Source organism: Antedon mediterranea, chromosome 2 (assembly GCF_964355755.1).
Source record: "Antedon mediterranea chromosome 2, ecAntMedi1.1, whole genome shotgun sequence".
Taxonomy (NCBI): Eukaryota; Metazoa; Echinodermata; class Crinoidea; order Comatulida; family Antedonidae; genus Antedon; species Antedon mediterranea.
In genome coordinates this window covers 950,943-970,511 of record NC_092671.1, presented here as the reverse complement: position 1 = coordinate 970,511, position 19,569 = coordinate 950,943, and the positions used below count along the sequence as shown (strand labels likewise).

General features: G+C 32.8%; 2 protein-coding genes across 5 annotated transcripts in view; one reads left to right on the top strand and one right to left on the bottom strand.

Moving 5' to 3' along the window:
* LOC140039987 (uncharacterized) overlaps positions 1 to 19,569 on the top strand; it is a 78,164-nt gene that overhangs the window by 147 nt on the left and 58,448 nt on the right. For 3 of the 4 annotated variants that reach the window (XM_072085586.1, XM_072085587.1, XM_072085583.1), the window contains exon 2: positions 18,426 to 18,518. The exons of the other annotated variant lie outside the window; for it this stretch is intronic. The gene's annotated coding sequence lies outside the window, so the exon portion shown is untranslated. The remainder of the gene's footprint in view (positions 1 to 18,425; positions 18,519 to 19,569) is intronic. 4 annotated transcript variants of the gene reach the window in all.
* LOC140041176 (uncharacterized) lies at positions 6,272 to 10,831 on the bottom strand. The gene is made up of 2 exons (XM_072087600.1): positions 10,152 to 10,831; positions 6,272 to 10,064 (listed from the first exon to the last, which is right to left on the bottom strand). Exons 1-2 carry the CDS (start codon positions 10,829 to 10,831, stop codon positions 6,272 to 6,274), a joined length of 4,473 nt encoding a protein of 1,490 aa, XP_071943701.1.

Genomic DNA, 19,569 nt, shown 5'->3' with positions numbered 1-19,569 from the left:
GAAATAAATCTATTTAAGTTTTGTATCCATTTTCCGAGGATGAAGATGGAGAAGCTAGGCTAGGCCTACTTCATTTCGTTAGGCCCGATTATTATGTGTGTCCGCCCGCTATTATCCGCCCAGCCCCATTCAGGCGACACAGACTTGTGTGCTGAAAACAACAGTGAATACTGGTGGTGGTATTTTAAACTTCGATGCAATGGGCTTCAAAATGAATGATTTATATCTTGATTTAAATTATATGAAAACTAAAATATACAATTAGGCAAGTGTAGTAGAATATTTCTAATTAAATAAAACAAATTGGTCTTTGGTTTTGGAACCATCCATTTTATAGCCTAACTAGCCTACTTGCTGTCTCTTGTTTTACTAGTAAATAATACAGCAATCTCAGTAGTACTGGAGGCCTACAAGTAGTAATGATCATTTCTGAAGTTGCATTAAATTTTCATTGAAATTTGAATAATGTTTTTAAATAGGACTACAAACAAACAATATTTTACTTGATAGACTTGTATTACATAAGGCCCTCTAGTAAGGTAAGAAATGGAGCAAAAACAATTAACTGTTGTTGCTCCATGGTTAATAGACAATAGGAAATAAGTAATTGTTTGCCACATACAGGTAGTATTCTTAAATATAGATTTAAAAAAAATAGCAACTGACCAAAACAAAATCTGGAAATTGTTTCATTTTAATTATGCCAAACCACAATTCAGAACTATTATCATCACCTGATTCTTTCAGCTCTGTCTTCTGGTTTCAATTGATATATTCTTTTGAATTTATCCAATAAAAAGAGGAACGCCATTATAGGTGAATGAGAGTGTGGTAATTATTTCAATACAATACTAGATAACATTTGCATAATTTGTATTTTGCCAAAGCAAACATGTCTTGGTTAGTAGGTATCCCATTCCAGGCCTACATTAAAGTCCACGTATATATTTTTTCATCATAGTTCATACCCCATGTTAAGCTACAGTATGTCTACACTATCAAACTTTAAGTGACAAAAAATAAATAGACATGATGATGTCATTATCACTACCATATTTGGGCATATCACTATCATATTTGGTTACATCACAAGTTTTTTTTTCAAATTCGGTTGACAGTGTAGAGAGAACCTTAAATATTCATTGAACTCTTTAATGCGCTTAATTTCAAAATGTTTGGATGTGTTCATTGCCAGCATTGTAATTCCATATTATGACTGTCGCATTTAATTAAAGTATCTCTGGGATTTTGATTAAACTACACCATACATTCTCATTCCATATTCAGTCAAAAATGATTTTTAATAATTTCTAAACTAGGTATACAATTTGTATACTGTTTTCTGTGTGCAAGTCTTAGACAGCTATCTGTAATCACACCCATTTTCAAACATTAGAGTCAATTTATACTGATTTAACAAGGTATGGTAATGTTATCCTAACATAGTTGATATCAAATGCAGGCTTAATATTATCTGTATAATATTCTAGAGGGGATCAACTCAATGGCTGAAGGACATTTCTAGAGCAACAACATTTTCATAGAATTACAGTACAGTATATTTTTTAAACTGAACATTAATGATACTAAAGAAATCCAGTACCCTGTTGAAACATGTCCGTAATCAATTCACAGTTACTTTGTTGTTTTTCTAAAGTTACTTTATCCGCCTAAAAATTATAATAATTAAGGCTTGGTTCCCACTAGAACGTAACGCAAGGACGTAAACGCAACGCAAGCGTTTTAACCAATGACAAGCGAAGTTATAGACAGTTAGCAATCACAAGCAAATAAGCCATCGATTGTGATTGGTCAATTCATTTGCGTTGCGTTACGTCCTTGCGTTGCGTCGCTAGTGGGAACCACGCTTAAAGCTTGTCTATCGCGTAAAACAACAATGAATTCTACTGTACTGTTGAATATGAACATTTTTCTTTCTTAAAGTGGGGTCCATGTTAATGTTAATGTTAAGTGGGGTCCATGTTAATGTTAAGTGGGGTCCATGTTAATGTTAAGTGGGGTCCATGTGAATGTTAAGTGGGGTCCATGTGAATGTTAAGTGGGGTCCATGTGAATGTTAATGTTAAGTGGGGTCCATGTTAATGTTAATGTTAAGTGGGGTCCATGTTAATGTTAATGTTAAGTGGGGTCCATTTTAATGTTAAGTGAGGTCCATGTTAATGTTAAGTGGGGTCCATGTGAATGTTAAGTGGGGTCCATGTGAATGGTTATGTTAAGTGGGGTCCATGTTAATGTTAATGTTAAGTGGGGTCCATGTTAATGTTAATGTTAAGTGGGGTCCATTTTAATGTTAAGTGAGGTCCATGTTAATGTTCACTGTCAGTGTATGATCCTCCCTCATTTGATAACGTTTGTATTGTGTTCAACAAATTTGTGTCAATATTTAATTTTTCAAAAAGTACACCCTTAACCATTGACAGAACCTACTGCTATTTCACAATGTATTGCTTTTATTCAAATTCTTATAGTGCATTACGAATAATACGTTCGATAAACTTTTCAATTAAAAATGCATTCAGATAATATATCCACTTGAATGAATATCTTACTGTGTAGGACACGGTATTGATATTAATATATTTCATACAGAATAAATAGATTACACAGTATTATATTGCCTGTTTTTTTGTACCAGTATTATCATTAAGAATATGAAACAGGATTGTTTATACTGTTCTACTCCCAACCTGCTCTTCCCACTCAGTATTAATATCTTCTAGTATTCTTCTGCTTCTGTTTATTAATCCCACTTTCGTGTTTTAAATATTTATATCCCTGCAATGTGTATCACTGCCTACAGTATTCTGTATTGTTAACTTTAATGTCTAAAACATTTTCTTCATCGCCTCAAAATAATAAGAGAATAAATTACAAGCATGGTTTATATAATAAAAAGAACACAAATAATTTACAGTGATATATTATTGAACACATTGATTTTACATATTGTATTGTGTTTGTGTATTATTTTGACAATTAAGACACAATATTGTATTGTTTTCACTTAGCTTTACTTGTAGTCTAGTTTCATCCGCAAGGACACTGAAATATTATCAGAGTTACGTACGTACATGATCAATTGCATAAATAATCATCACATGAATGAATCGTAATAATATTACTACTAGTAGAATGAATCGTAATAATATTACTACTAGTAGAAGGAGGAAAGCTACATACAATAACAATGTTTCACTGCAGTCTACAGTCAGATTGTGAAAAATAATAATATTTATATTTACTGTTTGTCAATTCTCAAAAATCAAAAAAAATATCAAAAGTGCATTGTAAATTTTATTTAATTACTTATTCAGGTATAAAAACATCAAATTCAAACAAACATCCAAAGCTGAAACGGTTGGATTACGAAAAAAATAATAAACGAAAAAGAAATGAACATATTAAATAGATTCGTGCTAATTGTGGATTTACCATACCTTTCTGTATATATGGCATCTGCTGAATAAAATGATTTAAAATGAATTTTTAAAGAACCAAAAGTGGGTATGTTTTACAGAAAATGGGAGTTACTATTAACTGTTTTAAATTAATATTGTATTAATAGTTACTGTATACTGCTAACTACTGTAATATCAAACTACAGCGGATCAGAGAATACGATGGTTACTAAAACTGTATTAAATACCTGAGTAAGTTTAGTACACTGCTAGATATGTAACTATCAAATCAATAATTATTAGAGCCGAGGGGATATCTTCTCATGCTGTGATGTGTATGCCATTACTGTATGTTTAAAATTGTATTAAAAAAATTAAATATGTATTGGCTTAATTATGAAAAATGATGATTTCAAGTAGCTTGTTAATGTTATTAAAAGTAAAAAGTGGCCTTCAAACCTATCATTGTCTGTTTCATGCCTAGCTTACCTGGATAAACTGACATTGGCCTATTTCTCTTTGAGAAGAGCGCTACAAAAATACATTAAAAAATCATTAAACAACCATATCGTTTTATATCATTTTATTGTGAAATAAAGTTATAAATGGTCATAGCTGAGTTTATTTTACTAATTAATAGCTTGTTAAATTGATTTAATTAGTGTTTCACTTCAGTTACATATTGTTGGTGTTTTTAATATAATATTTATTTTTATATCGCCCTCTATTATATAATGTTTAACATTAGTTTTATTATAGACTAACAATTTTTCAACTCTTCTGCTTTTTAAAATTGTTTTCTCTTAATAATTGCCTAATGATGATAAAGAAGAAGAAGACAATGTGGGTAGGCTGTTTGCTGTGTGTCTATTGTTAGCTAAGTCTTCATTATTTTCATTTATTCAGAGCCATGAGGAAATGCTGTTTGAAAGGGCCCAATAGTTCAAAAGCACATTACTGCAAAGCGTAGCCTACAGTTAAAGATTTTATCAGAGCCAGAGGACACACCAAAATGTCTATAAATATAATCGGTTTGTTGTCATCAGGTTTGATGAAGAATTGTAGATTAGTTAATGTCTTATACTTCAAATGTTTAGAATTCACATCAGTACAATAATTTTGTGAATGCCAATTTGGTAATTTAACTCCTTTACAACAGTATGTTCAATTCCAACGGAATGCAGAAGTTCGTACTTAGCATTAGCAACAGCATCCATGAATGAAGATCAAATGTGTTGTTTGTAAAGTATTGAAGAAGAAGAAGAAGCACTGTATGTGGGTGTTGATCTGGATTTGGTAGCTTTTAGTTTCATGGATTAGTTTCCTAAAACGCTTAGCAAATCTTACAAAAAAAAAATCTTATTAAATTGATTGATCGATTGGTATGGTATTTATTTCAGTAATATCTGAAAAGTTAATTTTTGCCTAAATCTTTTTTCATTTTTCATTAACCCAACTTAGCCATCACATGACTATCAACATGACCCATTATTATTTCAAAATAGGTATATTTTGTAATATATAAAAAACATGTTGGCATTGTCATTTTATCACCATGACAAACAACATAGCTTTTAAACATGAAGTACTGTATGTATGTAAATTTTGTAAATAATAACATTGCTTGATCCTGATTGGTCATTTAACTTAAATTTAAAATGTTGGTTCAGTTTGCCAATGATTTTAAGCCAATCAAAAGTTGAATCTATTAGTCAATTTTGAAAATAATCTGGTTTGCTTTATATGACATTTGAAATTACTCCTCCTGATATTTAAATGTCAGGATAATGCTTTTGGCAATTGTGTGATTTGTAGTTTGGTTTATTAGTAGTAGAAATTACACATTTATAATAATATATAAAATCTGCCCTTTCAGATATCACTACTACTGTATTATAGTGTGACTTTATTATATAATTCAATGTTTATCTTTTTTTTACTTTTGACTTTCAATATGTTATTGATACTTTAAGGTACAGTACTTCTCAAGAGGTGATATAATTTCATTTAAAAAACAGATTTTGTTTGACATTTAAATAAATGGTTTTAAATGCGTTTAGTTGGCCCAGAAAACTTTTATTTATTTGCAATGTACAATTTTGATTACCCTATTAATGTCATGTTTCGAGCGTTTTAAGGAGATTTTTTTTTTCCACAAATTGATACAGTTGTCACGAACTCCTCTCACGTATGTTTCCGAGCGGTTGAAAATACTTTAGGAACTCCCTTGTGACATAAAAGTATACACACAAAATCCACAAAGTTGTAAAATAACTCAAAAACAAAGCTTTAATTTCAATCAACTTCAACTTTCAACAATCCAGTAAGCACTTTAAACAACAGCTTCACAATGACTTTACAATATAACATCCAACCTCTAATCCAACCTCTAATCCAACAACCTTACAATAGTTTACATCCCTTTATATACAAGATGCTCCTATCCTTCTAGATCATTCTTTATACTTCTCATTATTACATGATTACAGTTTCTATTAATAGCACTTCTGGAATGTTCTTGATTGTTCTTATTAATTATACATGGTTTATTAAATCAAAACATCTTATTCTAGAATGTTCATGTAAATACTATGTTACTCTATATGTTAGGGAATGGTAATTTATTACACTCCCCCCTCTTTCTGAGCTCAAAACTCTTTCTTGGAGTTTTGAGGGGAAAGTATACACGGACGTGGCAAAATATAACATTTCCGACCTAGAAACCCTGTTTAATATATGAATATAAATTCAAACTACATTACGTGAAAACCAAATTCTCATTACAAACAAAATGTAAGAAACAAGTAACTTATAAACATTAAAACCTATTTTGTCTATTTGTAAAGTAACCCTTAAGTTAATGGTTTTCGTGACAATCCGTCAGCATTACCATTAGAAATACCCCTTCTATGTACAACAGTAAAGCAATAAGGTTGTAAATCAAGACTCCATCTAGTTAGTCTTTTGTTTGTCTCTTTCATTTCAACCAACCATTTGAGTGGTTGATGGTCAGTAACTATCTTAAATTTTCTGCCTAGTAGATAATATCGCAGACTTTCGACAGCCCATTTTATAGCTAAACACTCTTTCTCTATAGTTGCATAATTCTGTTCTCTTGGGAACATCTTACGACTAAGATACAATACTGGATGGTCAGTACCATCAGGACCTAGTTGACTAAGTACTGCACCTAACCCTCGATCTGACGCATCTGTTTGCAGTATAAACTCTGCATTAAAATCTGGGTTTCGTAACACAGGGTCTGAACATAACGCCTGTTTTAACTTTACAAGTGCATCTTCGCACTCAGGCGTCCATTTGATTTTATCTGGATGTTTTTTCCCCGTCAGATCAGTTAGAGGTGCTGCGATGTCAGCATAATTAGGAATAAACTTTCGGTAGTATCCTGTCAGGCCAAGAAAAGATTTAACATCCTTCTTAGTTTTAGGTTTTTCCCATTGTACTACCGCTTCTACCTTAGTCTTTTGAGGACGTATCATTCCCTCTCCAACTACATACCCTAAATAATGCACTTTACTATGTGCGAAACTACATTTTGCAGGTTTGACTGTCAGATTAGCTTGCTTGAGGGTCTGAAAAATGTCCCTAAGATGATGGATATGACTTTCCCAGTCTGGACTAAATATTACCAGATCATCCATATAAGCTGCTGCATAAGATTCTTTCTTGCGCAACAGTTGATCCATCATTCTTTGAAACGTTGCAGGAGCCCCATGCAAGCCAAATGGTAAATACTTAAATTGGTACAAACCCATTGGTGTTGAAAAAGCTGTATATGGTTTTGACCGTTCAGTTAATGGAACCTGCCAGTAACCTTTACATAAATCTAACTTTGTTATAAATTTAGCAGGACCAACCCTGCCTATTATTTCGTCTATTCGAGGCATTGGATATGCATCAAACTTGCTCAAGCTATTCACTTTTTTGTAATTTACGCAAAAGCGAGCTGTACCGTCCGGCTTTGGTACCATGATATAAGGAGAGGACCAGGGACTGTGAGACTCTTCTATTACCCCAAGTTCCAACATAGATTCTATCTCTTCTTTTACTTTGCCTAACTTAGCCTGAGGAATTGGATAAGCTCTTAATCTAACTGGGTGTACCCCTAGGTTCATTTCAATATCATGCTTTATTACAGTAGTTTTCCCTGGCTTGTCCTGTAACACTGAGTCAAATTCAGAAAACACCTCCGCTAAATCTGAAAGCTGAGATTCATCTAATCCTTCACCAGAATCTAAGGTTAAATTGGAACTAGAAATATTTGACCAAGAAATGTCCTTATCCTGACCCTCGTCTTGTCCAGTTACATCATTTATAGCCAGCATAACCTCAATAGTTCTACGATGAAATTGTTTTAAAAGATTTATGTGGTAGACTTTTGACTTTTTCCGTTTATCATTAGTTTCCACCTCATAGTTTACTGGACCTAGTTTCCTTAAAACCTTGTAAGGACCTTGCCATTTTGCCTCTAATGCATCGTTACTAGATGGTAAGAGTAATAGGACTTCATCACCTGGACTAAATTCTCTACAAACAGATTTCTGATCATATTTTTGTTTTTGCCTTGTTTGGGATAGTTCAATGTTTTCCTGGACTAGATCTTTCATTGAAGTTAACCTATCTCTCATTTTAACAACGTGTGAAACCACACTTTGAGGACCTGTCACCGTGCCTGTCCACATTTCTTTCATTATATCAAGTGGACCTCGTACCTTCCAACCATACAATAATTCAAATGGAGAGAACCCAGTTGACTCCTGCGGTACCTCCCTATAAGCAAATAATAGGTACGGAAGCAATTTATCCCATTCTCGGGGATCATCCTGAACAAATTTTCTAATCATAGCCTTGAGGGTGCCATTAAATCTTTCCACTAATCCATCGGTTTGTGGATGGTAGGGAGAAGTAGTCAAGCCCTTAATTGAAAGTAACTTATAAATTTGACTCAACAACTTAGAGGTAAAGTTAGAGCCTTGATCGGTTAAAATTTCTGTTGGTACCCCTACCCTGGAAAATAATTTAATCAACTCATCCGCTATCTTTGGAGCTTCAATACTTCTCAGTGGGATAGCCTCCGGATATCGAGTTGCATAATCACATATAACCAAGACATATTTATTTCCTGTCTTACTCCGTGCTAGTGGACCAACAATGTCCATAGCGATTCGGCGGAATGGTTCACTGATTATTGGCAAAGGAATCATCGGGGCCTTCAATTTAGTTTTATACTTTGAAGTTTTCTGACAATTTTCACAAGTGTTACAATATTCGGTCACATCCTTTCTAATACCAGGCCAAAAGAATCTCTGCTTTATCCTATCTAATGTCTTTTTCCTACCTAAATGACCTGCCAAAGGAATATCATGTGAGACTTTCAATACACTATTACGGCAAGGGTATGGAACTACTAATTGCTCTATTGGTTCTGTCTGGTGTTTAGTGAAAACCTGCCTAAATAAAATTCCATCCTTACAGACTATCTTTATAGTGTCATCATCCTTCTGTACTAACATCTGTTCTCGAAGTGAAATTAAAGTTCTATCCTTAACCTGATAATCCTTAATTTTATCTCTGCCAATATCTAAAATGTCTAATTCACTATCTTGGCTAGATTGAGCTTCCTTTGTTTTTGCAAACTCTTTCCTAACTTTTCGTTTCTCACTTCTGGTTTTATGAACTTTTTCCTTGGGAGGGTTGTTACTGAGTAGTTGGCCATCTAAATGTCCAAATTCTTCTTGAAAATTAACCACATCATCTAACTGATGTGAAATAACCCCAGAAGCTTTTTCCGACTTTAATTCGTTTTCCTCTCTTAGTTTTTCTTTTCTAGCATGATCTCTAGTGGCAACAAAACTATGCCTATCATGATTCTTATCCCTCTTTCCTAATAAGTCTCCAAATTTAGGAAAGTCCCTACCAAGAATTACATCTCTTGGTAAATCGCTGCAAACGCCAACCAACAAATTATGGTCTTCGTTATTAATCTTAATATTGACGAATGCAGTAGGATAGGCTTGGACATGGTCATGGACGCACCTGCATGTAATTTTAGCTTGCTCCGCGCGATTAATTTTCTTAGCCGCTACTAAATCAGAATGAACAAGTGTCATATCACATCCAGAGTCTATCAAAATTTCACAATCACATCCTTCAACTAGGCCTCTACAAATGTAAGGTGTACATGGTTTTGAAACAGTATCTGTCTTTGTCGACAAAAAGCCATCCTTACTTCGACAAAATCGTTCTATGTGGCCTACTTTTTTGCACCGTCTACAAACGAGAGGTTGTCTAGCGTCAGATTGTGATTTATGAAAGTTATCAGGGGGATTATTATTACCCTTACTGTCAACTTCAGGAGTGCCTTTCACTGTTTTCTCCTGGTTGTTTCTATTTTCGTGTTTTCTATTTTGAAACTTTTTCTCAAAATCGATACCTTTTCTAGCTTGAAAATAATTATCTGCTAATTCCGCAGCATTTAATCCCGAATCTGGTTTATGTTCTTTAACCCAAATTTGTACCCCTGTGGGCATAATATCTATCAATTGCTCTAAAATAACAATTTCAGCTAAATCATCTTTGCTTTTATCAGCAGGCCTAGCCCACTTAGTAAATAAATCTTTTAACCTAACATACATTTCTCTATAACTTTCTTCACTTTTCTTTTTAATTGACCTAAACCTTTGCCTATATGTCTCTTCAGTTATGTCATACCTTTGTAATATTGCTTTCTTCACTATGTCGTACTGGTTACTTTCTGTCACTGGTAGTGATGCATAGGCTGCTCTTGCTTTGCCTGTCAAATGAGGTATTAGTTTTACTACCCAGTGTTCTTTTCGCCACTCATAGGTGTTAGCAATACGTTCAAACGTAGTGAGATAATTTTCAATATCATCACTATCAGAAAGCTTTGCAATCTGAACTTCCTTCAATCTCATTATGTCTTTTAATCGTTTCTCCTCACTGTCCTTTTGCTTGTCCATTAACGCCATTACTAATGCTTGCTGTTTCTCCATATCTTCCCTACGTAAACGTTCTTGTCTTTCCATATCTTCTTTGCGTAAACGTTCTTGTTTCTCTATATCTTCCTTGCGTAAACGTTCTTGTTTCTCTATATCTTCCCGACGTCTTTCATTATCTTCTTGACGTGAACGTTCTTGTTGTTTCATCATCTGCTGCATCATAATATTCTGCTGTTGCATTTGCTGCTGCATCAACAACAAAAAGTCTTTTGAAAATGAGTCAGCCCCTGTAGGGTTATGTCCACTGGTTGGTCCAGACTCTTCTGCCTGTTGTTCAGGTTGAATTGATTGAACTGATTCTACATCCGAATCAGTTTCATCGCCGCCGCTGTATTCTCTACCGGATCTTGTTGTTGATTGTTTATCAGCCATTTTTTAAATCTGGATGAGGGTCTTGTTACTAGTTAATCGTAGTTACCGAGACGTTCACAAGTCTACTGTTCCAAATAAATAATGTACTGTTCTTAAAACAATGTTTGTGTACTTACGATTAAACAAAACGTAGCACCACGGCTTCCGTAAAATATCTCAGTATCGTAAGTACCACTTCCTCAAAATATCAATAAAAGTACAGTTGATCCTAAACAGCCACCAATCTATGGCAAAATACAGTAGATCAAACTGCTACCACAAAATATCACAACAGTACTGTAGATAAATACACAGTTAAGTCGAACAGTAGATCGAAATAACCGCTGCCACCAAATTAGGCTGAACACCGCTGCCACCAAATTATGTCACGAACTCCTCTCACGTATGTTTCCGAGCGGTTGAAAATACTTTAGGAACTCCCTTGTGACATAAAAGTATACACACAAAATCCACAAAGTTGTAAAATAACTCAAAAACAAAGCTTTAATTTCAATCAACTTCAACTTTCAACAATCCAGTAAGCACTTTAAACAACAGCTTCACAATGACTTTACAATATAACATCCAACCTCTAATCCAACCTCTAATCCAACAACCTTACAATAGTTTACATCCCTTTATATACAAGATGCTCCTATCCTTCTAGATCATTCTTTATACTTCTCATTATTACATGATTACAGTTTCTATTAATAGCACTTCTGGAATGTTCTTGATTGTTCTTATTAATTATACATGGTTTATTAAATCAAAACATCTTATTCTAGAATGTTCATGTAAATACTATGTTACTCTATATGTTAGGGAATGGTAATTTATTACAACAGTATATTAGAACGATCAGGTGATTCAGAATTACTTAAACCTGCGTAAGAATCGTTTACAAAGCAGGTTCATATGCCACGTTGCTTTAAATAATACTAAATGCAAATTTGTAATTATCTGTAAAATATTGAATTCTTACACAAATGTAGTGTCATAGAAGGACATATAAATATTATGGTCTAGACAAACTGTGAGTTGAGTAACTGTATCTACAGTATACCACAACTTCATTTAAGCCCGCAAGGAAGTTCCTTTTTACCGAAAAAGGGGCTCATGATCCTATCTAGTTAAGCCTATATACCATACTTTCATTTAATATCTAGTCTAAAAATGGCATGCTTCAGGAAAAAAGGGTTCATTCAAACCCTTGAACCCCCTCTGGCTACGGGCTTATAATCAATCCGACTCACAAACCATTTCCCATGTGTAGTTAGTGCTACCATGAACTGTAGTATGTACAGCTAATCCTAACAGATTTAGAAGAGCTATGATCAGATCAACATATTCATTCATACATGATGGACATCAGATTTTGTAGCATATCTTCTTAATCTTGTGAGATTTATCATAAGTGCCAGTCAAGTGTATACTTTGATTCGAGGTGTAAAAAAAATTTTACCTAGTTAAATAATAATTTTGTCCAGTGTACTGTGTAGCATAGCAAAACTACTGACATTTAGAAAATTGCATAGCAAAACATTCATACAAAACTATGTTAGACTAAAAAGATATTTTGTTGCAAAAACAGTTGAATGCAAAATACACAACAAGCTTTTAGGTTGCCCATAAATGCTTGGATTGGGGAGGAGGGGTGGAGAAGGGATTCCACCAAACTAAGAGACTCATCTACTTTAATTGGATTTCAATATTGAGAAGACGCCTAGATTTCCAAATTATAGTACAGTATGTAACTAAACCATGCGGCCACATTGTATTTGTCCATAAATGAACTCAAATCAGGATTTAATTTATTCTTTAATATTCACCATAATTGATATTCATACAATATTCTCATAATTAAAATTGAAAATTTATTTTAAGCCATTTAGATGATTGAATTTTTCAGTAGTAATTGTTACTGTAAGGTACCTGTAGTGGATACCAGAAAGCTAAAACAACCTACAGTACTGTATACTATCAGGATTGGGCTTGTGTACAGTAGGCTACAGCATGCAACAAAACCATCAGGTTTTAATTTTTACTAATTACTATACAATACTTAGTTTCCATAATCTAAACCAACACAGTAGAATACTCATTTATTTTTATACTGTAGGTAAAATAATTTAGAATATCTGATTTATGGTATAAAAATCCTCAGCCCACGAATTTCACGTCGGCAATCGGCAATTGCCGACCTTAAATTGTCAGAGGACGGCATTCTCTTGCCGACCTAGAAATTTCTTTCAAGCCTCCTAGCAACAACATGGTACATTAAGGGATCGTATCATTGAGACTTTTAACACCCATATTCACCACCATGTGGTGTTTAGTTAACAAACCATGGAATTAAGATGATCCCTGAATTCACTCAACCATTGCATCATGCATTATTTTGTGTGAGCTGCATGCTTTCTATCTCTGGGCACAGCGCGAGACCTGTGTAGGGGAATACCCTGTTATGTCAAGTAAACAACTATGCTCTCTGTGTACGGCTAGCTCCATAACCACGATGTTTCTCCCTGGCTGAACATCGTTCAGCAGTTATCAAATAGAATTTATCTTGTAAATTTTAGTGTTAGGTTTTTATATTTTAGTTAATTTTGCTAGTTCTTTTTGCATAACATATAGCTAGGGAGGCTAGGCCTGGCTAGGCCTTAGGTTAGCAAGAGGTTAGGCCTTGGTGAAATTTCTATTTTTAGAACTGCCGAGACTGCCGACCTTGGCGAATTTAAGGTCGGCAATTTTTTGCCGACCTTCTTTTTTCTGAATTTCGTGGGCTGAATCCTATGTTAAAAAGTGACCTACTTAATATGCGTGGATGCTCAAAAGCTACCACCTCCACACGACATGAACTTTGACACCATGTAATTCTTTATTGACATCTAATTAGCATGTTGAATTTCACTATACTAAAGCATTATGTTAATCATTCTTTGACCATATTAATAAAAAATCCAAGATAATTTTATGCTTCAGTGATTATCAGGTTTAAATTTCTTTAGAATAGGCCATAGCATCCTATCACAATCCTTTTCAAATCCAATACGCTATGTATTACAGAATAAATATAGCTACATGCTTCATAATTAAATATCCTTTAACATTAAAAATTTGTAATGAATGAGGTTTATTTATTCGAGTACAGACTTACTCTCTATTATTCTTAAGTCTGTAGGTTAATCATGGTGCACTTTAACCCTTGGTCTTTAACCTATTAAATTATAATAAGATGAAATGTGAATGATGTTTCATGAAATAGCTCTGTGAATTATTAGTTCAGTAAGTATACAAAGCTATTGTAGAATTACACATTAATTATTATCCTGTTCTGTTGTGTAGCAGCAAGTAGTTAATATTGTAGTTTATGTAATCTAGGATATTGTAATATTATAAGTGGATAGTATGATTGGTGAATAGGGCAGGCTATCAGCATAGAGCAGCTAGTACCGTCTAGGCCTAATGATGCTGCTGCATAGATTTTTCATCAGCTAATGGTGGTTTAAATTCTATGCCTCATTAAATCATGCAGATTAAAATCTGAAGAAGCAGGATAATTCTTTCATTGTCATCTGTTGTTGTGAAGAAAAACAAATTGTTAGCGCTCACATGATAAATGTCAGGATTTATTTTGATTTCTGTAAACATTTTAGTAGTGTTATATCACTAGGTCCCCGGAAATTACATTGTATTTTTGTTTTTAGAGAGTAAAAATTGTGCTGAAAAAAATCAGGGCAGGCAGCCCAGGGTTTTCCCTTTAAAACGTACACAACACACTTACAGGATTTGTCATTACATAGCAACTTTAACCACACAAATCAATTGCATTTTGTATGTTTTCCTGTACACATATTTTTGGCAAGATCAGTATGTAGTTTGCAGAACATTGTATTGTAATGTTAGTTTAAAATGATCAAAACTGATCAAGGTACAGTACCAGGTTAGATATCCTTTTGTAGCCTAAACATTCAGTTATGTTGTCTTCTAATACATTAATGTTATAATTTATTTGCTTTCATATAAATTATTGCAATATCACATTAATGTAGTAAAAGAAGATTAAAGTTTGTTTTAAAAATAGAATTTGAAGGATTTAACGCAAATTGGCTTTTAAGTATTTTAATGCGTACATTACGAATATGGATATTATGGTTTTAAATTCATTGATTTGGTTTTGCGTTATCGCAAGTTATATAATAAAAATAATCTTTCAAACTAATTATTACAGTATTTATAGTACGTAGCAAACTAGTATTAAATATTTACCTTGACTACTATACTAGTAAAGAATATATAGTTGTTATTGTTATACTATTAAATTATTATTATTGGCCAACTCATATATTATGTATGCTTCACTAAAAAACAAAATGAACAATTTTTTTTTTCGTATGATTTTATTGCTGATGAGCAACTAGAGCATTAGTCTCGGTCCAAAAGCTTCATCACCACCGAGGGCGACGCTGACCACTGTGCCAGTAAATAAAATCAATACGTGTTCTTAAAGATACGCTGCAGTATGCTGAATTACTGTTGTGGTTTATTTAGCAGTTGTATTGATTATATTGTCACGCAATCTTCACTAAGAATATACACTCACCGCCGTCGTCGTTTGCTACTACCATACATGCATGATCTAATTAGATTCTGCTACATGTGCAGTTTTTGTTCTAGTTATAACATGTAACCTACATTAAATCTCATCTAAACATAAGAAATAAATGATGTAGAAAAATAATAAGGGCACTACTAAACTAACAAAGTACATCGCAAACAAGGCTAGAAAAATGTGCCTTTTTATCCACTGGTGGCAAATCCTTGTTATTTGTACAAATCTGACTAGCAAAATGAGTAACCCACTAATAAACTAGCAAGCATACATTTATTTACACAGCATTTGAATTCATGGGCTAAATTGGAAAAATCCTTAAACTGTATATGTTTTTTTATAGACTAAAATTTGAAAAGTAATTATTTTGCAGAACAGCTAGTTGTTTAAATGTTCAACTAGCATTAATTACTGTATATTTTATTTTTAGAATGTACTTAGTTAGTAAATAAGAATTTTGCAATTATTACAGTGCATATTTCAAACCATGTACTGAGGCTTTAGCATAATGTAAGCGTAAATTACAATTAATTATTCATAATAAGAATAAAATTTATTTCTTTTGTCAGATTATATTATTACTGTAGCTTTTGTATTAAATTTAATAACACAAGACTAATCAACATATTACTTGATTGATTTCAATTGTTTCTGTTGTATGGATTAACTTTTGTAATTTGATAATATAATTTTATTAATTTATATATATTACTGTATACTAACAGATAATTTAATTTTGTTTAATAAACTACTGTATTTATTTTTAAAATGCAAGATCGATTTTGTCAGTGACGTAAAATTAGGTGTTCTTTTTATCCAAATTAATTTAAAATGATAAAGTAGATTTATTTTACAAAATCCAACAAATATGTATATAGTATACTGTACAGGTCCTATACTGGAATAAGATTTGTTTTTTTTTTGTATTTGATGAGTCTGTCCTGCTTGAATTGTATGACATAATAACATTCATTCTGACAATGTACAGTATATATGATTATGTTCAGTTTAATTCAAATGTTAAATCATTTTTAAATTAATATTTTGTGATGGTTTCCTTGTGATATGCATCAATACTAAAGTTTACTATAAATACACAATGTTCATTTTATATGACAACAACAAAGCATTTTGTAGGGATTATGCTATAAAGTCTTCTGCTGGGTACACAAAACCAGTTTCTTGGTATTCAACAATACTTAATAGCTTGGGCTACAAACAATTACTAAAGCATATTTGAAAGAAAGGTTCATTGAATTTAACATTTAACAAATCTGTTATAAGTTGTGATTGTTGTCACAGAGAAAGAATCCTAGATCCTGTCTTTTGACTGCATTTTCCATTCACCTTGACAAAAAAAGTGTGATGTGCCCAAATATAGTAGTAATATGACATCATCGTTTCCATATAATATATGGGCACATCACATTTTTTTTGTCACATAAAGTTTGATAATGTATTATAGCTTGCTGGAGATTTCAAATGTTTGGCTGTCTTGTTGATATTAAGAGATACTAGTTTTTAAGCCATATTCTCATGTTGTATTCAACGCATTCTATTATACAATTAACCTTTTCCTTATTGAGAACTTAAATTTGGTAATCTATTTAATGATGCCTTAATACAATTTGGATAATTGAAAATTCTATTTGGTATAATGATGAATTGAAACCACAGTGTAGAATAAGTTTAACACCATAGACATACTGTATAAACTAATCAATCAGCCACAGTATGTGTTAGTTTTATTGATTTTTCACCACACATTTCGAGACTGACCTTTCCAAAGTTATTTTCATATTTTTGTAGATGAATTTTATACTTTTTTCCTTTTGCTATGTGATTTTAGTCTGCAGCTAAGAAAAAAAACCAAAACAGTACAAAGATCGCATAGTGATCCTGTAGCTTGGTAGGGTGTTGCTAAAAATTGATTTATTGTCTAATTGCAATGTGTTTATCATGGCTGAAAGAATAATAATTGACAGAAAGAAAGATAGAAATAGAAGAACAGTAGTACCTTTAGGAAGTTGACAAAGCTTTCTGGATTATAATAATGTAATATATAGATACCAATACTCATCTCGATATTTCACTTCTGTTCTGATTAGTTACGGTTCGCTGATTACTACCATGAATTCATGATCTTATTTATATTATACAAATTACTATGAGAAGTCAAAATTGAGAAGCAGCTTAAGTCACGTTTCAGTGGTTGCCTTTATGGCATTAGTGTATGGTATGTCTAGTAAAACCCAGAACAACGAGTTTGTAAAACCTCCATCCCTGTAACTTGCCTGTTTTTGAGCAGTAAAATCTCCATACTGTAGATGATAAAATAACATTATTGATGGCCAGTAAAAATGAAATTCGGGCCAGTTAAAATGAAAGTCGGGCCAGTTAAAAAAATGATCTACAATAATCAGTAAGTTCAACCTCTAAAATGCCATGGAAACTTTGTATATTTCTGTGACATTATTTTATTTTTTTATACAAACCCCACTCTCTAAATTGAAAGACTTACTCAAAATCATAATAAGCCTGGCTTGTCATTCAAAATCTGCTCTACACCATCCTACATAATCACATAATCACATAAGAATAAAACAATGCAGATGTCAAAGTTCAATTGTTTTATGGTACATAATTATTATATAATCCGGCAAGATAATGCTGATATTTAATTTGTTGTAATGAATACTGTCATTATGCAGGCCCCTAGGCCTCACTGAATACTGCTATTATGCAGGCCCCTGTAAGCAATGCAGAAAAGAAAAAGGGAGATTAATAATTTGGTTAACTTTAATACATTGCACGACAGAGTTGGAGGGTCACACGATTTCCCGGTGATAGTGGATCTTCTGCTTTTAACTCTCCTCAGCACTTTTTTTTTAACTAGTACTTCTGTTGATGGACTGTTGTTGCAGCCATGTTGTCTTATAGTACGTTATAAATTATATTTAATAAATATTTTTAACTACATCTCTCTCTCTCTTTTTGCAGGCATTTTTAGTAATCAGATGCTGTGATTGGTGAGAGTGCATTGGCGTTTAAGAGTTAGTCATAAACAACCACCAACATGACCCATTGTATTTGGTAAATATTTGTTCATCTTTTATCCCAATTTAGTATTTATCCCGTTCAGGCTTAGATATTTACACATGCACAGCTATTGCTAACTTGGGTTGGGTTGGTTGGAACCAAATCACTTACCTGTGTAAAGAACTAAGCAAATACAGTGGTAAAGCAATATAGTATACAGCATACAGTGGTAAAGCAATATTATAGTATACAGCATACAGTGGTAAAGCAATATAGTATACAGCATACAGTGGTAAAGCAATATTATAGTATACAGCATACAGTGGTAAAGCAATATAGTATACAGCATACAGTGGTAAAGCAATATAGTATACAGCATACAGTGGTAAAGCAATATAGTTATACAGCATACAGTGTTAAAGCAATATAGTATACAGCATACAGTGGTAAAGCAATATAGTATACAGCATACAGTGTTAAAGCAATATAGTATACAGCATACAGCTGCTTCCCATGCATAATAACTGTGTTGTATTAACTGTAACTACTAATTTTCATTGACATGAGAAACATAGTTTTTTTTTTACACCATATTAAGAGGGTGATCCATCCACCTATTGCTGATCATTAGGGACCCTCAGAGGTTCACAAGACAAACATATACACAAGATGCTCTACATGAACAAAGTCTTATTACAAGTCTTTGGGATTGGAGTTGTAATTTTGTCCTTAGAAAAATAAATCCTGACATGTGACTGGACTTGAATTTAGGACCCTTGGAGTGGTAGCCAAGCATCATAACTCTGTGGTCTATTGCCTTGCTTTATTGCTCGACATCATATTGTAGTATATCATCAGCTAGGACTTTTTACTGCATTATTTAATTCATTGTATAAGTATAAGTATAATCTTTATTCGTTCCCACAAGGAGAAAATTACATTGCTCGTCTTCAAATACATCATAATTACAATATGACTCAAAATATGCTAAAGTGTTATAAAACTGTAACACAGAGGTCAATTTTTCATCTTTAACCTTTTTTTTTTTTTATAACCTGAAATTGTTGAGTAAAAACATATCTTTCAGGCAATACTAAAAAAAAGA

What these genes read in the sequence shown, in the direction of transcription:
- LOC140041176 (XM_072087600.1), bottom strand. Translation starts at nt 10,831, where the DNA reads ATGGCTGATAAACAATCAACAACAAGATCCGGTAGAGAATACAGCGGC. An exon ending in AAGAAAGCAATATTACAAAG is followed by an intron (nt 10,065 to 10,151) that starts GTATGACATAAC and finishes AATGTATGTTAG; the next exon opens with GTTAAAAGATTTATTTACTA.